At 36.3% G+C, this 18153-nt stretch overlaps 4 protein-coding genes and 1 long non-coding RNA gene across 59 annotated transcripts; 2 read left to right on the forward strand and 3 right to left on the reverse strand.

Annotated features, from left to right (window-relative positions):
• Positions 1 to 54: 54 nt before the first annotated feature.
• Positions 55 to 3487, reverse strand: LOC126920995 (kanadaptin). Its single transcript, XM_050732104.1, has 6 exons — positions 2455 to 3487; positions 2094 to 2368; positions 1874 to 2016; positions 1047 to 1207; positions 590 to 964; positions 55 to 515 (listed from the first exon to the last, which is right to left on the reverse strand). Exons 1-6 carry the CDS (start codon positions 3187 to 3189, stop codon positions 132 to 134), a joined length of 2073 nt encoding a protein of 690 aa, XP_050588061.1. The 5' UTR covers positions 3190 to 3487; the 3' UTR covers positions 55 to 131.
• Positions 3488 to 3645: 158 nt separating this feature from the next.
• On the reverse strand, positions 3646 to 12606 carry LOC126921007 (choline/ethanolamine kinase). 5 transcript variants are annotated; one of them, XM_050732130.1, is made up of 6 exons: positions 11816 to 12594; positions 8903 to 9015; positions 7768 to 8247; positions 7419 to 7665; positions 5286 to 5450; positions 3646 to 5128 (listed from the first exon to the last, which is right to left on the reverse strand). In XM_050732130.1, the coding sequence occupies exons 1-6, from the start codon at positions 11882 to 11884 to the stop codon at positions 5012 to 5014; spliced, it is 1191 nt and encodes a 396-aa protein (XP_050588087.1). In that variant the 5' UTR covers positions 11885 to 12594; the 3' UTR covers positions 3646 to 5011. The 5 variants fall into 5 exon arrangements, with proteins under 5 accessions (XP_050588087.1, XP_050588088.1, XP_050588086.1 ...); XM_050732131.1 differs by lacking the exons at positions 3646 to 5128; positions 5286 to 5450 and adding an exon at positions 9323 to 9449 and having other exon boundaries at positions 7113 to 7665; positions 11816 to 12606; XM_050732129.1 differs by lacking the exons at positions 3646 to 5128; positions 5286 to 5450 and having other exon boundaries at positions 7113 to 7665; positions 11816 to 12605.
• LOC126921017 (uncharacterized transmembrane protein DDB_G0289901-like) lies at positions 5931 to 7207 on the forward strand. 50 transcript variants are annotated; one of them, XR_007712208.1, is made up of 4 exons: positions 5931 to 6442; positions 6534 to 6585; positions 6661 to 6690; positions 6738 to 6852. XR_007712208.1 is itself a non-coding variant. In XM_050732156.1 (4 exons), exons 1-4 carry the CDS (start codon positions 6360 to 6362, stop codon positions 6911 to 6913), a joined length of 423 nt encoding a protein of 140 aa, XP_050588113.1. In that variant the 5' UTR covers positions 5931 to 6359; the 3' UTR covers positions 6914 to 6956. The 50 variants fall into 50 exon arrangements, 11 of the variants coding, with proteins under 11 accessions (XP_050588113.1, XP_050588107.1, XP_050588104.1 ...); XR_007712194.1 differs by having other exon boundaries at positions 5931 to 6401; positions 6493 to 6638; positions 6680 to 6696; XR_007712204.1 differs by having other exon boundaries at positions 5931 to 6401; positions 6493 to 6591; positions 6752 to 6852.
• Positions 10781 to 11649, reverse strand: LOC126921029 (uncharacterized). Its single transcript, XR_007712220.1, has 2 exons — positions 11173 to 11649; positions 10781 to 11095 (listed from the first exon to the last, which is right to left on the reverse strand). It is a non-coding gene; the product is annotated as an uncharacterized LOC126921029 (long non-coding RNA).
• Positions 12607 to 13873: 1267 nt separating the features above from the next.
• Positions 13874 to 16579, forward strand: LOC126921006 (galactose mutarotase-like). 2 transcript variants are annotated; one of them, XM_050732128.1, is made up of 5 exons: positions 13874 to 14023; positions 15010 to 15218; positions 15367 to 15737; positions 15855 to 16280; positions 16412 to 16579. In XM_050732128.1, the coding sequence occupies exons 1-5, from the start codon at positions 13977 to 13979 to the stop codon at positions 16490 to 16492; spliced, it is 1134 nt and encodes a 377-aa protein (XP_050588085.1). In that variant the 5' UTR covers positions 13874 to 13976; the 3' UTR covers positions 16493 to 16579. The 2 variants fall into 2 exon arrangements, with proteins under 2 accessions (XP_050588085.1, XP_050588084.1); XM_050732127.1 differs by lacking the exon at positions 13874 to 14023 and having other exon boundaries at positions 14888 to 15218.
• Positions 16580 to 18153: the final 1574 nt, after the last annotated feature.

Consider the following 18153-nt stretch of genomic DNA (forward strand, 5'->3'; position numbering starts at 1 on the left):
GTACAGTATAGTATTTACAATATCATAAATTACACGGTAATAACGTATAAAAAATTCAACAATTTTACAACACATATATTAAACAATTAATACATATAATTACATATAAATATTGGTAGAACAGCTTTTCCTTAATAACCATATTTCTCGTTAAGACTTGTCTTTCCATCACCTGCTTGATCCGATGGCGGAATCCACATGGAATAATTATCTGCATGTATGTCTTGATCGCAGTACATTTTTCTTTGTTCCCGTCGATGTTTTTTCGTCATTTGGATGTTATGCTTTTGTTGCTCCTCGTGTTTCTCGGAAGATTCGTTTTTAATAGTGGTATTAGAGAGTTGCAATTTAAAATTTTCCTTACATAATGAATCATGGGATGGATTTGAAATTGATTCATCATCGTCGTCACTATCCACTTCTTCTACAGCTGTTGCCTCTATCGCAGTGTCGAAATTTGCATTTGATTCAAGTGATTCAGTATTGGTAGTTACACACTGCTTTATTTGTTTCACCTACATAACCATTCCATAAAGGTAGTAGAGTAATGTGGGCAGATTAAATGCGGACAAAGTAAATATTTACTCACCTTTTTACCGCAAAGTAAGGAGTTATAAATTTTCTTTCGTTCTACTGGTGCATTTTGCATAAGATGCACGACTGCTTTAGCCTGATTAATATCTTGGTCCATAGTATCGTGGTAAGAAAGAGCTGGTAAATTTGCAGGCTGTGTCAAGTTTAACAGTTTAATCAAACTTGCCTCTTCTTTTCGAAGATTTTGTAATTCCAACTTCATCTTAGCAATGTCACTTTTAGTTAAAGCAAACGAACTTAAACTTGACATAAAAGCGTCTAACGCATCTTCTTCGGTCGTATCATTCTTCGCACTACTCGCACTCTGCCAATTTTCAATCGAAGTTGATAACTGTGATATTCGTTTTGTAACTTCCTTATGTTTTTCGAGCTAAAATAATAATACCAACAACATTTTTATTTAAATGTTGATTGAAAGTTGCGAAATTAGTGAAGTACTTGCTTCAACTCACCAAGGAATCATACGTTTCTGCTTTTTCTTCCAATTTTCCAGCTAATCTCATTCTCTGTTCACGCTTCCTTTCTATAGAGCCTGTTCTATCCAAAAAATTGTCTTCGTCCGAGTCATAATAATCTTCTGCTTCCCAATTCCTCGTTTTCCTTTTTCTTGCTTCTGTACATACATGTATAAATAAATTCTAAATAAATAAAAAAATAAAATAAAATTCTCATTTACAATAACCAACCGTTAAACAAAACAGTTTATTTCTACAAGACGGTAAAGTTAATTAGTAGAAGGCATCTGTGTTCAAGTACCGGAACGGTGGTGTTGATGTTCATCGGTGTTGCTGAATTAACCGATACTATTAATTACTCATCTAATTTAAAAGATGCGAGGTGCGTGTTCCAGATTGGGTTCAGGTGAAAACCGATGTCCTTGTTCATATTGTTTGGATTTTGTCGGGTTTCATGTGAACACAATCTGGGACACGATCCTCACATTTTTTTAATTAATCAGCTGAGCAATTAATAGCGGCGGCTAATTCAGCAACATCGATGAACTGGAACATGAACATTACCGTTCCGGTACATGAATGCAGGTATCTTGTTATATAGAGAGACCACCACCACCACCACAGACATCAGCTCCAATGCGTTTTTAGATGCTGAACAAGTTAATTGCATTGCTGGCGAAAGATCGAAGGTTTCTGCCCGAAAGCCTCGAACAATGTTGTGTACAACGGTATTAAGTATAAATATGAACACAAAACATAACAGTATAAGTATGAAAACAAAAGTTAAAGTTTATTAAAAAGAATTTTATAAACGTTATTCTTACCGTGATTTGCTTGCCTTAATAATCCATATTTATCTAAAATTTTGCATGCTTCCAACGCGCATTGTACAACTGCTTCTTTCTTTTTACCTTTTACAAGGGCTTCTGCTCTCGTCGAATGTCCGACGATATCTTCAGTGGGGAGACTAAATTTTTAACGAGATTAAGTTAATCGTATCATATATTTCTTTCACATTGTTTTCATATGTATGAAAATACTTACTCTACCCAACACAAAAATTGTCCAAATCCCTTTTCTTCTGTTTGATAATGGAGGTCATATCCTTCTCTTTCGAACCATCCTCTAAGAGTTTTCTTGGGATCTTCTAAAACTAAATCGTCATCCGTAATAGAAGCATAAGGATTTTCTTGAAGATCTGTTTCTTCGTCTGCATCTTCTCCCATTCCCCAATCAATGCCTTCACTTTCCTTTTCTTCGATGGATGTTTTACCTTTGTCTTCCATGCACCGTTTTTCCAACTGGGACGCTCTCATTACCTAGAATATTTTTGTTTCATCTTATATTTGTTTGAAAAATAACTGCATTAGTTGCATATGAAAGGAACAATGTTTAGATAAAATACCTTTAACTCTGTTAAGCTATACGGAGATTCTTCTTCTTGATCTCCCGGTGGAGCTTGTAAAATGTACTTTCTCTGGCTGCAACCAAATCTGAGCATATGACCTCCGTGTATCCTTACGTAAACATTAGGCTTTATGCGGTTCCCATTCCAAAAAGTACCATGAGTACTTCCTAGATCATATACATAGAAACCTTTATCGTTTTCTTTGTCTTGTTCAGATCTGTATTGTAAAACTGCATGATATCTTGAAATAGTAGGATGAACAAGAGATAAATGGCACAAAGGTAAACGCCCAACAAGATAGAAATGTTGTTCGTTGAGTGAAATTGTCTCGATGATCATTCCAGACTTGAGTACTTCCATCGTATAATTCCCTTCCGGCTTTCCTCCCCAAGATGGTTCTACATACGGGATAGGTTGATCTTGCGAATGTTTTTGAGACTTTATATCACGCTCTGAGCTTTTGGATATCGGACAAGAACGTTTTGGACCAATTAATACAGTCGGTTTCTTGAAAGTTGCAATATTATCAACATCACTGAGACCTTTAGACAAGTCATTTGTTGAATATTCTTTTGTCGAAGCTGCAAGCTCTATGCTATTTTCCGATGTATCGGAAGAATTAGTGATTTTAGTAGTGGGCAGTATTTCTTCATTGTTTACTTCAGCTTGTATATTTCTTTTATCATTGTTGAAATGAATGTTGGGCATAAGGTTGTGTGACGTAGTTTCCATACTAGTTTCCAGCTTTTATCATTCGTAAGAAAGAAATAGGAGACCAATATTAAACGTTGTAGAAAGTTGTCAGTTGTTTCCGGGAACACATTAAAACTTCTTTCAATTAACTTTTAAACTGGCACCAATTAACGTCAACGTTCGTTTATACAACCTAAACAGACTGTACATGCAATAACCTCAACTAACCTTATATACGTATTAACTAAAAAGTCGAGGTGCACGCCGCATGCGTGAGTCATGAAAATCTTATTGTATACAATGATTGCCAACTTACGGAGATAAAAGAAAATGAAATACGATATATGTAATATAATATGAAATGTATGCAGGTATGTACATCACGATATAATTACGAACTCTATTTTCATTAAAAGAAATGACAGATATTTGTTTTTCTGCAGAATTATTTATTAGTATTTGAGAAAAAAGGATGGTAAGAACGAAACGAATGGAAATAGTTCCTTTCAACTTTATTAAAATATTGTTCTTTGTTGAACCGAGAAACATGTCGCACTAATGAAAAATACGCGATATCACGGTGTGGAAGAATTAGAAATAAAACGCAAATATCATTGGATAATCACGAAGAAAAATACCGATGAACAATAATATCTTGATATCAGCACTTGTCGCAGATACATACGTTCAATAATGACGATCAGTTTATTTATTATGTATGCTTTTGTTTTTTAGCATAAATATTCTTAGCTCGTGCAAAAAAATCCGATACAAACGCAATTAAGTACATATATATATACATATATACGCGAGACGCGATCGAAAGTACGATTTGGCTGTTTAACACGTTAAGCGTACAAAGTTTCCTATTTCAATTCTAATAATGATTCGTCCCAGGTACAACAAAATCGTAGTTATGTACAAATCATCTACGTACATACATACATGCGTACATACTTATACATGTACACGTACGTATGTATGCGTATATGCACGTATATGTGTATATATGTATAATGTAATTATAAACGGTAGGAATACTCGATCCTTTTGATTTCCAGTATCCGACTAAAAATATCGATAGCTGACTTGAAAGTTGAGCAGCATTTCCCTGAAAAGTTTAAGATGTCAGGACGATATCATACGCATTTCTTATCTTATATCACATTTGTAATTCTTAAGCCAGGATTGTCCACGGGAGAGATCCTTTTCTATTTACGTAGTCCCATACTGCTTTTATGGGGCGAAGGGAGTACATTATGAGAAACTGGGAGACGATTCTTTCGGTCGTATTAATTAATCACACGTCGCCATGGTATCCACATAGTAGTCGCGATGGTATCCATCGAGAATGAAAACGACACGAAACGAAACGAAACGAAATTGCACGTGATAGTTTGCGTAGACAAGTCTATCGTAGTAGTAAGGCATCATCGTCTCGTTTCCTTCCTCTCTCCTTCTTTCTCTTTTCGTGTTTCTTAACAGCCTAACCCCTTCCCTTCATTCCTATTCCTTCGTGCTCACTCTCTCTCTCTCTCTCTCTCTCTCTCCTTCTCTCGCGTTGTCTCTGTCTCGGCCACTTGCGTGCATGCGTTCAATGCGTTGCTCGTCATTCTTCCACTTGTCTACACGTTGGCTTTCACATCTTGCTTTGTTCCGGCTTTTTCTTTTCGCTCTTCCTTTCTCTTTTCTTCTTTTTGTTGAAAACCGCAAACATGTATCACGAAACAACGGTAAATCGTGATTCTGACAAGATACGTAATTACGAGCGCATGAAAATATGGTAGGTAAACTTTTATTTGTCACGTTACGTTGCAGAGAGGAAACAGTCTTCGCCGTAACGATCATGCGCTCGATTTGTTCAATCTACGGTTATTTTTTCAGCAGTATCATCGTTGTCTATCGTCGGCGATCCTCCAGAAGCCATAATCTTCTCTTTTAAATACTGGTAATTTTTTAATCTAGAAACTGCATAATCCTGCAACAATGGAAATAGAACGAAATGATTGGAGAAGATAGGCAAAAGAGCAAAGGTAATGGACATGAACACGTAAATAAGTGTATGTAGACAAAGTTTGGAATAAAAGTAACGAGAGAAAAGCATAAAATACGGATACACCGTGTCGCGAGCATACCCAATAGCCAAATGGAATTTCTGATAATTTGGCGTTGACGATACTCCAAAGACCCCAAAATAAGTGACTAGCCAAAGAGAATATCTTGATTTCCATCATGATTCGTTCCTCTTCCGGTGATCCTTCTTTGCCGACTGTTCTTAAGTAACTTCTTATAAAGTTGAGCTGTCAAAGAATATAAAATTGCTAAACGTACAATACGATCGTTTATCGAAAGTAATTGAAAAATGAATTTGAACAGATAGAAGGTGGTATACATATATGTATATATAGACATATATACATACGCAAGCCAAAAATATACCTATACGTATGTAAATATGTATACACATATACATTTATATATGTATGTATGTCCGAAATACAGGATAAACTTTAAAAGCTTTTCTGTAAAGAGAAAACATCTACAGTGAAAAGTAGCTCGAAAGTGGTACGTAGATTTAAACGGTTTGAGAAATCGAGTCAATTGCAATCGGAATAAACATGCGTTCATAGGGACACTCTAATTGAATACCGTAGACGGATATTTAAATGCGGTGAGAGAAGTGTCTTAATTGGAAATAACGCGATTTTACCACCCATAAGACACTGTACATTTATCGAGTAATGTAGATTATGGATCGACTATCGAGAGTGCGTGTAGAAGTACTCTAGAGTCGTAGATGCGCAGGTACGGGACTGATGTTGCAAAGGTGGGTGATGGCACCGGTCGTTCTGGTTCCACAACGTACGGTGCGAGACGGGATCCATAGCATAGCAGTGGCACAGATCGATATTGCCATCCCCGTTATTCCGATTTCCGATTAGCCGATCAGGCAGGCATCAGCCTTGTCTCACCGAATCGTGGTCCTGTGAAACTAATATATACACACGCAACACACGCCAAGCAGCTCCTCGATCTGCTCTCGATAACTCTTGAACTCGCTTGACCGAGTAGATATAGGTATACGTATGCATCGCATACGATCGAACTTGGTCTTGCGCTTTTAATTTGTCAACCTCAAAGACAATGAAGGAAAAGCGGGAAAAAGATAGAGAAGAAGAAACAAGTTAATAAGGGAATTGGGTGGAACGATGGCGGCAGCGGCGACAACAATGGTGATAGTGGCAGTGACAGTGGCAGTGGGCAGTAGGCAGTGGGCAGTGGGCAGTGGGCAGTGGGCAGTGGGCAGTGGGCAGTGGGCAGTGGGCAGTGGGCAGTGGGCAGTGGGCAGTGGGCAGTGGGCAGTGGGCAGTGGGCAGCGGCAGTGGCAGTGGCAGTGGGCAGTGGGCAGTGGGCAGTGGGCAGTGGGCAGTGGCAGTGGCAGTAACAGTGGGCAGTGGCAGTGGGCAGTGGGCAGTGGGCAGTGGGCAGTGGGCAGTGGGCAGTGGGCAGTGGGCAGTGGCAGTGGCAGTGGCAGTAGCAGTAGCAGTGACAGTGGCAGTGGGCAGTGGGCAATGGGCAGTGGGCAGTGAGCAGTGGGTAGTGGGCAGTGGGCAGTGGGCAGTGGGCAGTGGGCAGTGGGCAGTGGGCAGTGGGCAGTGGTAGCGACTTTAACGGTAACGGTGAAAATTACAGCGACGGCGGCGAAGTCAAATATGGAACAAAGGGAATTTTATTTGTCTATGTCGATTTCAATTTTGGTTGACAAAACACGATTGCCATCTATTTTCACTCTAGTTATTTCTCGACGGTGCGAGAAAAAAATTATAAAATTATAAATGGAACCGATCCTTTCTTTCGCAATGCGTACGAATATTTTACGATTTGATTCGATCATTGTTCAAAGCCGACGTAGAATTTCGAATGAATACATTTCTCTGTTTCTGTTTGTTTTTTGAAATGCGTTAAGTATGTATGTGTCATCGTTCAAATGGACGCAGTTCCAAGGTATCGCTATCGATATATGTACGTATATGTAATCGATTAAAAAATGTATCGACCGATGGGGTAAAATTGTGATCATGTAACAAGCGCGGGGTTACGGTAACGGGGATCCCTGGGGGGATTTTGTATGTATGTAATTCGTTTGTTCGTCTCCATGAGGGCGCAAGACAAGTTGAACGACGGAACGAAGGATAAGAAAACGCGACGATCTTACCATGATTCTTTCTTTGTAAATGTTTCGAAAGATGAAATACTCCAATATTTACCTTTTGCTCTTTTGTAGGACCAGATGCTGCGCGTTCATGAAAGAAAGGATATTCCGCTGCTGTATAATCGTACTGCCATTCCACGAAATGATTTGCTATGTCGAATGCTCGATAATTATAAGAGCAATATTCAAAGTCGATAAGAACTAGTTCTGGTTTCCGTGTATTTTGCCGTAGCAATATATTACCCTCTTGCATATCGTTGTGACAGAAAACAACTGGATATTTATGCCGGGTTGCGAGAGATCTGAAAAATAGGTTCCTTGCCGTTAATACAGACTACAGTGTACTAAATTGCTACTACGTTTCGTCGATTCCGCAGCCTCTTCTTCCCCCGTTTCCTCCTCACCTGAACCACTTGATCTCGTGATCTAGGTCGATCGCTCGTATCGCGTTGACGTTTTTCAAATGTCGAACATCGACGTCCTCGATATTTTCTAATATGTCGGTGGTCGTGTCCAACCATTTTGTCATAGTATCCCAAAGCCAAGTTGGTTCTTTGCTTATCGGAACCTGCATACTATGTATCTGGGCCATTTTTTCGGCAATCATACAACTTAAAATCGGATCCGCCAATTCATCGGTAAGCAACGGTCTCGCCGGTATGTATTCTTCTATTCGACCACCGGGAAATATACCGTGTAACTTGGGTCCGAGTCGTCTTTCTGACAGTAACGTGAATATGACCGATTCGGTGATCAGCCCTTCCAAAGCTCTTTCCCCGTGTATCTGACCGTACAGTCGCAATAAGACTTGCCGTGGTTCGCCTCGAATCGGAACAGTTCCATCGGGTAACTGGACATTGTACAACCAATTGCTTAACCCGCCGCTGTAAAATATCGAATAATATCCTCGTATTTAGAATATTCGGATCATGCGCATCTTCCGCCAATCATTCTTACCACTGATTAACACATTTTCTCACAAGCACATACAATACAGCACACTATTACTAGCACACTATCACGTAATAAATATATATATATATATATATATATATATATATATATATATATATATTTCAATATGTATATTTATATTACGTGTATGTATTATACACGTATACATATTATATTATTACGTATTTATTGATATTGTGAAACGAACACGGACATACAATATACATATTGTGCGTAATACTTATTTAGTGTTGTGGAAAGATGCATATTCTACGTATGCAACTGCAACACAGTTTCGATTTGAGAAACGGTTGATCGACGTTTCGTCTGGCTTACGATTGCGGCACAGCGTATTATCTGCTTGACACTTTACTTTACGATCGGTCAGAGTCTCGATTTTCCCCTTTGAATCGTACATGCGAGTAGATTACAACAGGAAATCGTGCAAACACCGGGGAACTAAGAAGTCGATATCAAAGAATGCGAAATAAAAAGTAAACGCGAATGAAAAGAGTATCATCAGTCGTCAAAAGTGATACTGTGAAATACTGTGAAATGTAATATATATTCAACCTCGATACTAACCTGATACGTTTCAATGTCATGTTCTCCGCGGTAACGTGTTTCCAAACTCCGTGTAGGTAATCGCGGCATATGCGCGCTGCCATTTCCCGCATCTCTGGATTTTCTTCGGACATCTGATGTAAAAGAGACAGGACAAAGCTGAATCATTATCGATAGTCGATGCAACGAATGCTTAACAATAACGATTTCGAAATACGTCTAATAAATGGCATTTCACGGGGACTGACCAATTAACGATGCACCTACTACGTAAAATGTATGTTTAGGGGAACTCTGTTCTTTTACGCTTTATCTCGTTTATCCTTGAATAAATGCTCTGGTATGATCGATCGAACGTTGGCCATTAAATACGAAAATCAAAGACCGAACGAATCTACTAATCGTTCTAACGTCATTTCTTCTCGTATCACTGCACCGTACCCACAACAAGGATCGTCCTTTTTCTTTTTTCTCCTGTTGTTCTCCTTCCAAGGTGGAACACGCCCCTCGAAGATCTAAATTCGTGAAACGCGCCGTTTCGATGGGATACAGCAGGCGTGACACGATTCTGAAACAGGTGGATCCGTTCCTATTGTCGCGATACAAAACTGGATGTGCAAACGCATCGAGCGAGTGTATCGCATCATTACTGGCATCACCGACGGTGTGCAGGTCGTTGCGAGACTTGCGCGAAAATAACGATCGATATTTCGTCCTACGTACGAGAATGTACCTGCTACGCGATCATTTCTTCCTGCTGCACTGCGACCGACACAACAACATACGAGATACATACATCAGGTATTAAACGCGCGAAGCGGAAAAAAAACAGGATCGATAAACAGATACTATATTTTACGCGACCGTTCCATCTTTTCATGTATACGTACAATATGTATTGGCAGACGGGTTATTCGATGGCGTTAAATGGCTTGTTTCATGAGTTCATCGATAGACGGGATGCTAAATTTTATCGAGCGAGCAATTGTTACAACAAACGTTTCAATTTCACTTTCCTACTTTCCATCTGAATCGGTTTGCTTCGTATTTTAAATAATTATTCATTGTCAGCATAATAAAAATTACATTCGATATCAGGTCTACGGATAGACAAATCATTGTAATTTTCCCAACTAATCTTTTTCTCGTGTTAAACAAACAAGTGTACGCGTGTATGGATAACGGAAATACCTATCTGTGTAGAAATATTCGATCATTTCGTGCGCATAGTAAGACAGGGGATAAATAGCACGACCAATTTTAGAAACACGTTAAACTTCGCGAAAAGTCTCAGCTTAACGAAATTAAATACAAGTTTATTACTGCGTTACAGTTATCTGTCGTTTGCGGTCTTGCCATCTAGACATACCTTTATTTTCATTTCCCTTTACAAATAAAAAATTTACTCGACTATAATAATATATAACTATAATAACGTAGTTATGATAGTTACGATAGTTATGATCGTTGCCAGCATTGTGTCTCGTATCGATGTAAATTTAATCAGTTTAATCGCCAGATATAACTGCTTTCGGAAATTTTTCTTACAATTACCACCTTTCGATTATATAATCATTGAACGCAATCAGTGAGCTGTTAAAGTTCAAGATAAAAGGAATTATTGTTCGTTAGAAGCGCCACAGTGACCCTGATAGTGATAGTAGATAAATGATAGTAGACAATCGTACTAGATTTAGGGATCAAATGTAAAATTCTAAAACGCTTCGAAATGCGCGAATCACCCAATGCAATGTGTCGAACAGAAATGATTAGTAATTCATCCCATTTAACTTGAACGATCATATCATGTTACGATATAACTGACCAGCTGTTGTATTGTAAGGCAGAGAAGAAAAATGTGCAAGAAAAAAAGGAGAAAGAAAATAGTAGAAAGACGAATACTAAATTCGAATGCACGTTTATTTATCTACGGAAACAAATTGTCACGTGTATTTCCATCTCTTTCTTTAAATACGGTCAATCACGATAATCTTCTCAGAGCCCCTGCTTCTCAAAGATAATTTCAAGCACCTTTATAATAAAACGCATTGACGATAAATAATTGGAACGTATCACAGTTGTCCCGTCTTTATCAATAGATCGAGTGATCACAATGGTGAACGATTGCTAAAATGTTATTTCCCGTTGGTAACACCAACCGCCAGAATTCGACATAACGTTCCTCGCTCGTTTCACGACCGTCACAGCCATCGCCTCGTAAAGAAACGTTGATTACGCTAGACTTATTTCATACTGCGAACAGCTATATAATTATTCGGCAAGATACTTACATACGAAATTTGTACAATAATAATCACCGTTTTCAATTCAATGACGATATATGGACATAATCGTTAAAAAAATGCACGATGTCTACGAATTATTTAGTAGCTTACAAAATCAATAAAATACTTGTTTTACCTCCTTAATGATACATCGCTGATATATCTACAATCTACAATCTAAAATACATAATGTCACCGCTTTGTTTCTTAAAGTTTCGTATTTTATCTCAAGTTTTCCTAGTTAGTTCCTATAGTTTCCCTATTCGTTATACATTTATTGAAAAATTCAATTATTAACTACATATATCTCGATATGCATAATGTATTCACATTGCTGCGATTATATTTATCTACAATCTACGTTTATCTACATTCTACGATAAAGATAAAAACGGTCCTGTGTGTCATTGAATTTCGACAAATGCTGATGCAATGGATACGTGAAAAAATTTGACGCGACAAAAAAGGTTTGTGAAAGGGAAAAAGAGTCTGTAATTGTATGAAATGTTGGTTTTGCCTATATGTAAAGGTTATCTAGTACTTTATAGCATCGAATTCGAACATTGTGTAAAACAACAGCAAAGAGAACACTAAAAATCACATCTTGGCACAAGCATAATTGTTAGAATTGTAGATATTATATACACACCTTGTTTCCCAGACCCATCTTATCAATTGTTGTTACTCGAAAAATTTGCAGCGTCGATAAATCTTGCATAAATGGTCAACTCCCACTACTTCTGCGCACGTCTTTTTTAACGGCTTAATTCTGCTTGAACGTTGACACTTAGCTATTTAGCACTTGGTGTTTAATGTTTCATGAGCGTAGAACGAAACTGATGTTAGAACTAATCGTGGCACGCTATCAGATATGGAGCACGGGTACCATTAAAACAAGGGGGAGGGAAAACAGGAGGGGGCAAGGTAGAAAGAGAGATGTGCGTTTAAGAAAAACAAAATTCTAGGTACTGTGTTGATAGAAATTCTCTGCCGCTTCCAACACTGCTTTTCCTTTGATTTCGATTTCGATGATTGGTTGAATCTCCGTCTCGCTTACACTGCCACGTACAAAACTTGGGACGATGATCGATCGACTCGATTTACTTATATTTTATTAATATTTGAAAAAAATCGTAATCGACAATGATTACACTGACAATGTAAAAATATTTTTATTCCTATTGTATATAAAACTATATAAAAGAAGATTTACAATTTTATGGACGTTCACAAATCGGGTACAGACAAACAGGCGTACTCTGTTCACGTATTTATTCTTTTTACGTGACTCTTGATTCAAATACACTAGAACACATTTACAAAACAAAGAACAAATAACTCGTTCGCGCATATAACTCGAACTCGTGCACAAATTGACACAAATATGCGACACAATTCAAGGAAAAAGCTTCGACACGTAATATACGCATTATAGATGGCCAATAGTATCTAGATTTCTCCTACGTTCCTACTTCTCTCTTACGTTTGAACGATGGTAGCGCTACTGCGATGTACAATTTCATTATCTACAGAGGAAGTATTATATATATAAGAGCACTTGTTTACACCATTCGTGCATAAGCTGAATTTGCCTTCTATGAACTCAGCTGTAACATTTTATTTTGTCTTGAGAAACAATTTCGATTTGTTGGTGAAATAATACGAAAAATTCGAGTACAGAAACCAAAACTGTGAACACTACGAGAAACAGAAATAATCATCAGTTGTCAGCGCAAGTAAGCTTGGACAAAATTTGGCAAGATCCTCCGTTGCGCTCTTCTGTTTTTGAATTAATATAATTTCGAAATTTCGAAACGTTATTGTCAGCACGCTGCATCGTATACAGCCAAAAGGTATATATTAGTGTTTCTGTTATACGTACATATGTATTTATCACATGAAACACAAAGAAACAAAATCGAAACAAAAACGAACTCTATCTGTGTTCTATCTATCTAAGCAAATTCGCTTGTCAAGCTTTTGCAACAACATATATGTACGTACATGTAAATACATTTAAATGTTGATATATATACATATCACATATATATCATATAGATATTATCATAATTCAGTTCAAAAGTGAACTTTTTTTGAACAAAACTCCTTTCTATCTCGTTTCGCTGTTTTGTCCTGTAATTGCAATTTCAATATATAGAAAGCAAAATACATGTTATCTCAAATAACAATTTATTTTTTATAAGATCATCGAAAACAAACGATGATAACAACACACTATTAAGTTACTCGATATATCGAGAGGACACGTAAACTTTGTTCTATCCAGGCTACTTGGCTATCCGAAAAATTTCGTTTTCATTTTCCCCATTTCGACGAATATGACGAACGCAATGAGAATACTAGAAGGAAATTGAAATTATTTACTAAAAAGATTTTAGAATCTTAACATGTAGATAGAGAAAATTCTTACGTTAAGATATCGCAGATATACTATGATCGGTCGGTTTTACCACATAATCAAAACAGATTAGATAAATTCTTTTTCTGATTCTTTTTTCTTTCTTTTTTTTCATAATCATATTAGCTACGTATGTATGTTGCGTCGAAACAATGTTTTATAGCTATAACAATTATATCTTTTTCCCAGTTGAGAGATAAATATATGATCATTTATTTTATCTTAATTGTTTTTAATCTCGATGAAAGAAAATATAATCATCCAATGACAAAAAGATAGGAGGTACGCACGACGTATACTTATATGAACATTGTAACGAGAGACATTTAGAGAGAGATTTTTAGTGCTTTGTTGAATAAGTTGGTTACAGTGCTGCCATACTGCTGTCATCATGCAATTTTTTCGTTGTGTGGCAATAACAGTTTGTTTGTTATTCAAGTAAGATTGCAATTACCTTTAACTTTAAAGATAAGAATATAAAAACTATAAATAATTTGTATAATGTTGAATCGCATTCTCTTTCTAAAGAGCGTGCGTTAACTATACATATATGTATACATGTACGTATGTATGTATATGTAATATCAGGTAGTACATATGTATATAGCCTGTCCAACGAGACATGGCAGTAGATGTAAACGATTGCAGTCGCGGTAATCAAAATTTTGTTTACGTTTACTGCTTCGTCTTGTTAGCGTCAAAGCAAGCTGTCAAATACTCTAGAAACGTTCACTGAATTCTTAAAGTTAAGAGTTGTGTTTTCGGATTTTACTCATTGAAAGCTATCAAACAGTGTTGCGTGACCGTTCAGAGACTTGAGAAATTTCAGACTGGATCGTTGCCCGTGGAGTGCTAAAGTACTCTGCCACTGTTTATGAGTTTTGGATTAAACAAACTTGAATAATTAACGAATGATTTAGAAAGAATACAGAAAGAACTTGAATGAATTAATCTTGAAACAAATAACTATATTTTAATAAACTAATTACAGATTGAGAAATCTTTAATCTATTATGATTTTCATGTTTTTAGAATACCGTCCGGACATCGGAATTAGCTTTACAATTTTGTTTTTTCTGTCTTCTTTCAGTCTGGTCTTCGGTTTTTACGTAACAAACACAATTTGTTTATGATCTAATAAGAACAATTGTTATTCACTGATATCAGTAACAATTGTTCCCATCGGAGCTCATCGTATAGTAGAGTGGAAGGTTTATGCCTTGACAATGTTCTTTTCTATGGTAATTTAGATAAATATTCAAATCAGAGAATGATTAGAATTATCACTGATAGAAAACAAAAATGGCAATAATTTTATTTCCATTAAAACGAACTTTAGCCTCCGTGCGTGCGTGCGTGCGTGCATTATATAAATATAAATATTGCAATCGATGTTTTGTACACATAATTTCCGCACCGATTAGATCGATTATGGATTCGAATGGTGAACAATTAATATCTTGTACAAAATGGGGATCTGTCGATGGCCAAAGCATTGAGAAGTACACTTTAAAAAATAACGCGGGTCAGGAGGTGGATATCGTAACGTACGGCGCAACAATAACATCTATTAGAACTCCAGACAAAGATGGAAGAATAGCAGACGTCGTTTTAGGTTTCGATAAAGTAGAAGGTATAGGACAATTTTTTCCGTTTGTATACTTATTTGATTCATTTGCGTAATAGATTTTAATGTTAACCTTTGATTTCAAATAATATACATACATATTTGTTCATTCTTTCATTCTTTTCTTTTTCCTTTCGAACGATTTCTTTTGTAGATTACTCGTCCACGGTTTATAAACCGTATTTTGGTGCGACGATAGGAAGAGTCGCGAACCGTATAAAAAATGGGGAATTTACATTGAACGGGAAAAAGTATCATTTGGCTAAGAATGCAGGACAAAATAGTCTTCACGGTGGCTTTAAAGGGTGGAGTTCGAAAATATGGAATGCCGCTATTCAGCGTAACCAGCTTGTACTTTCTTTGCTAAGCGAGGACGGTGACGAAGGTTATCCTGGAGATGCAATAGCTTCGGTCACTTTTCAATTAACCATCGATGGAGAGTTACGCATCGAGATGAAAGTTTCCGTCACCAAAGCTACTCCTATTAACTTGACTAATCATAGTTACTTCAATCTAGCTGGTCATGTTCGTAAATCAATCAATTTAGAAATTTATCATGTTTTACGCCTTCGCTGACAAGATTTGTTTCTCTTCCTACATTCTGATTTTCATTGTAATTAGCTTTAATTGGATATATTTCAGAATGGTAACGCAAGCGAACTATACAAACATCAGTTTACTTTAAATGCGGATCATTGGACAGTCACCGACACAGAAAGTATTCCTACCGGAGAAATACGATCGGTCCTCGGTACCGCGATGGACTTGAGAAACTCTACCATACTCGGAGATGTCATTGACAAAGTACCAGGTGGTGGATACGATTATAATTTTTGTTTAAGAGTAAACGATACCGCAAACGAAAGAAACCTCGTCGCCAAAGTTTTACATCCTACTTCTGGAAGATATTTACAAGTTTTTTCGAATCAGCCTGGATTGCAATTTTACACAGCCAACTTTTTACCCGAACGCGAGACCCCGGGTATTAGGGGGAAAAACGGAACCACATACTTCAAACATGGTGCATTCTGTTTAGAAACACAAAATTATCCGGATGCAGTCAATCAAGTAAGTATGAGAATTAAGATTTAAGGCTAAATGATATTTTTCAGTTATAAATGACTAAAAAATGATAAACAAACTAAATCTCCACTTCAATATATCATTTCAAGTTAATATCTTTGCTTTAATACTTACAGGAAAATTTTCCAAATAGCATACTTGAACCTGGACAGCTTTATCGTCATACTGTTATATACAAGTTTGGAGTAGTAGCATAAAAAGTACATACTTATTCTCTGTATATGATACAATTGTATTTTGACTATTATGTTCTAATAATTTGAATAAAAGTATGTTATATATTATATTCTCTCCTAATACATACTTAAATTATATAAATAATTATATAGACAAGGAGGGTGGAAGATTAACTTCCAATGGAGAATGCCTTTTTTCATCAGACATAGAATTCATATTAGCTAATAATCTTTCTTCGCGTTGCTCTATTACTGGTGCAGTTGGAGGAGTATAACGATAGGATATAAACCCTTCTAAATAATATCCAATAGCACCAATAGGGATACATAGCAATTTTTGAGTAAAGGAGAGTCTACTAATAAGAATCATCATCTGAAATAAAAACACACGTTGAATATACATTTCGCCATTCTTTTATATTTATAATTTATCTCGCTGGCTGTGATAATGATTTTAATGAAATGATCATATCGACACGCGGTGTGAATCATTGTATTTCGATATTTTGCTTTTATTTTTCTTACCTTTTGCAGCTTCGAGAAAAGAGGTTATATTATACGTTCCTGCCTGACATATGTATAGTAACTAAATATTATACGCATAGATATGTATATAAGTCGATCGACTTGACTTTGTGATATCGAACGTTTAACAACGTTTAAACAAACGTCCTTGTCGCACTTGCACAAATTGCTGTAAATGATCACGCAAAATATTTACTTGTTACAACACTATGATAATGATACTATCAGACGTGACGAGATTCTAAATTCTAAAGTATCAAACTATAATTTTTTGTAAACTTTAAAGAGAACATATTATTATCGACGCGGCGAAGCGGCGTAGACTGATACTCATTGATATCTTTTAACGATTAAATGAATAGAAAATGGTTAACAATACGGGAAAATGGGAAAACGAATATGACAACATATGGGTGTAAAATGTATGATTGTAGGTTAATAAGTAAGTATAAGCCAGTACGTACGCACTTACGACGACGGAGACGATAGAGACACAGTCAATACGATGCAATGAATGATGATGTAATGAAACTGATTTTAGATTTTTCATGTCGTCAATGTACGTCAGTTATTTATTATTTAATATATTTAACATTTTTCGTGGATTAAACTTCGATATTAACTGTGATATTAAAAAAAAATATAGTTATCAATCACTAAAAATAAAAATTTGGTATTTTTCATTTCATTTGTACTTATATTGCACGAGATTATCTGTCTGCTTCCAATTACCGTTGAGTAAACATATCCTTTGTGATTACACGCGATAGTCCTTAAAACATAATTACGCACATATACATATATATGGATTTGTAGCTTTATGAGTCATTTATTTCTTTCTGTAATCTATTAAAAGTTTCAAAGTAAATTAATGAACTCGATTTGACATTTATGGAAAATATGTATGATTTCATATAGAATAGATGTGTGCAATATTTACGCGCGGAATTTGTAACTTTTCAATACGTTTTACGGTTCCTTAATTTTCAATAAAATATTTCGTATTCGCTCAAACGATGCATCAATGGCAAGTTCTATGTAGTTTCGAAAACAAAACGCACACTGTTTCTTTATTTTTAACAGAGTGCGAACTTTCAAAGTGAATGTTATAAGTAACTTACGATACTTTTCTATTATAGATTAGAGATACATTCAAA

The sequence above is a fragment of the Bombus affinis genome, chromosome 10 (genome assembly GCF_024516045.1).
Source record: "Bombus affinis isolate iyBomAffi1 chromosome 10, iyBomAffi1.2, whole genome shotgun sequence".
Lineage (NCBI taxonomy): Eukaryota > Metazoa > Arthropoda > Insecta > Hymenoptera > Apidae > Bombus > Bombus affinis.

What these genes read in the sequence shown, in the direction of transcription:
- LOC126920995 (XM_050732104.1), bottom strand. Translation starts at nt 3,189, where the DNA reads ATGGAAACTACGTCACACAACCTTATGCCCAACATTCATTTCAACAAT. An exon ending in ATAGCTTAACAGAGTTAAAG is followed by an intron (nt 2,369 to 2,454) that starts GTATTTTATCTA and finishes AAAATATTCTAG; the next exon opens with GTAATGAGAGCGTCCCAGTT. An exon ending in CAATTTTTGTGTTGGGTAGA is followed by an intron (nt 2,017 to 2,093) that starts GTAAGTATTTTC and finishes TTAAAAATTTAG; the next exon opens with TCTCCCCACTGAAGATATCG.
- LOC126921017 (XM_050732147.1), top strand. Translation starts at nt 6,360, where the DNA reads ATGGCGGCAGCGGCGACAACAATGGTGATAGTGGCAGTGACAGTGGCA. An exon ending in TGGGCAGTGGGCAGTGGGCA is followed by an intron (nt 6,506 to 6,539) that starts GTGGGCAGTGGG and finishes CGGCAGTGGCAG; the next exon opens with TGGCAGTGGGCAGTGGGCAG. An exon ending in CAGTGGCAGTAGCAGTAGCA is followed by an intron (nt 6,697 to 6,758) that starts GTGACAGTGGCA and finishes GGTAGTGGGCAG; the next exon opens with TGGGCAGTGGGCAGTGGGCA.
- LOC126921007 (XM_050732129.1), bottom strand. Translation starts at nt 11,884, where the DNA reads ATGCAAGATTTATCGACGCTGCAAATTTTTCGAGTAACAACAATTGAT. An exon ending in AGATGGGTCTGGGAAACAAG is followed by an intron (nt 9,016 to 11,815) that starts GTGTGTATATAA and finishes CTTTTACATCAG; the next exon opens with ATGTCCGAAGAAAATCCAGA. An exon ending in CACGAGATCAAGTGGTTCAG is followed by an intron (nt 7,666 to 7,767) that starts GTGAGGAGGAAA and finishes CCTATTTTTCAG; the next exon opens with ATCTCTCGCAACCCGGCATA.
- LOC126921006 (XM_050732127.1), top strand. Translation starts at nt 14,888, where the DNA reads ATGGCAATAATTTTATTTCCATTAAAACGAACTTTAGCCTCCGTGCGT. An exon ending in AGGTTTCGATAAAGTAGAAG is followed by an intron (nt 15,219 to 15,366) that starts GTATAGGACAAT and finishes TTTCTTTTGTAG; the next exon opens with ATTACTCGTCCACGGTTTAT. An exon ending in ATCCGGATGCAGTCAATCAA is followed by an intron (nt 16,281 to 16,411) that starts GTAAGTATGAGA and finishes TAATACTTACAG; the next exon opens with GAAAATTTTCCAAATAGCAT.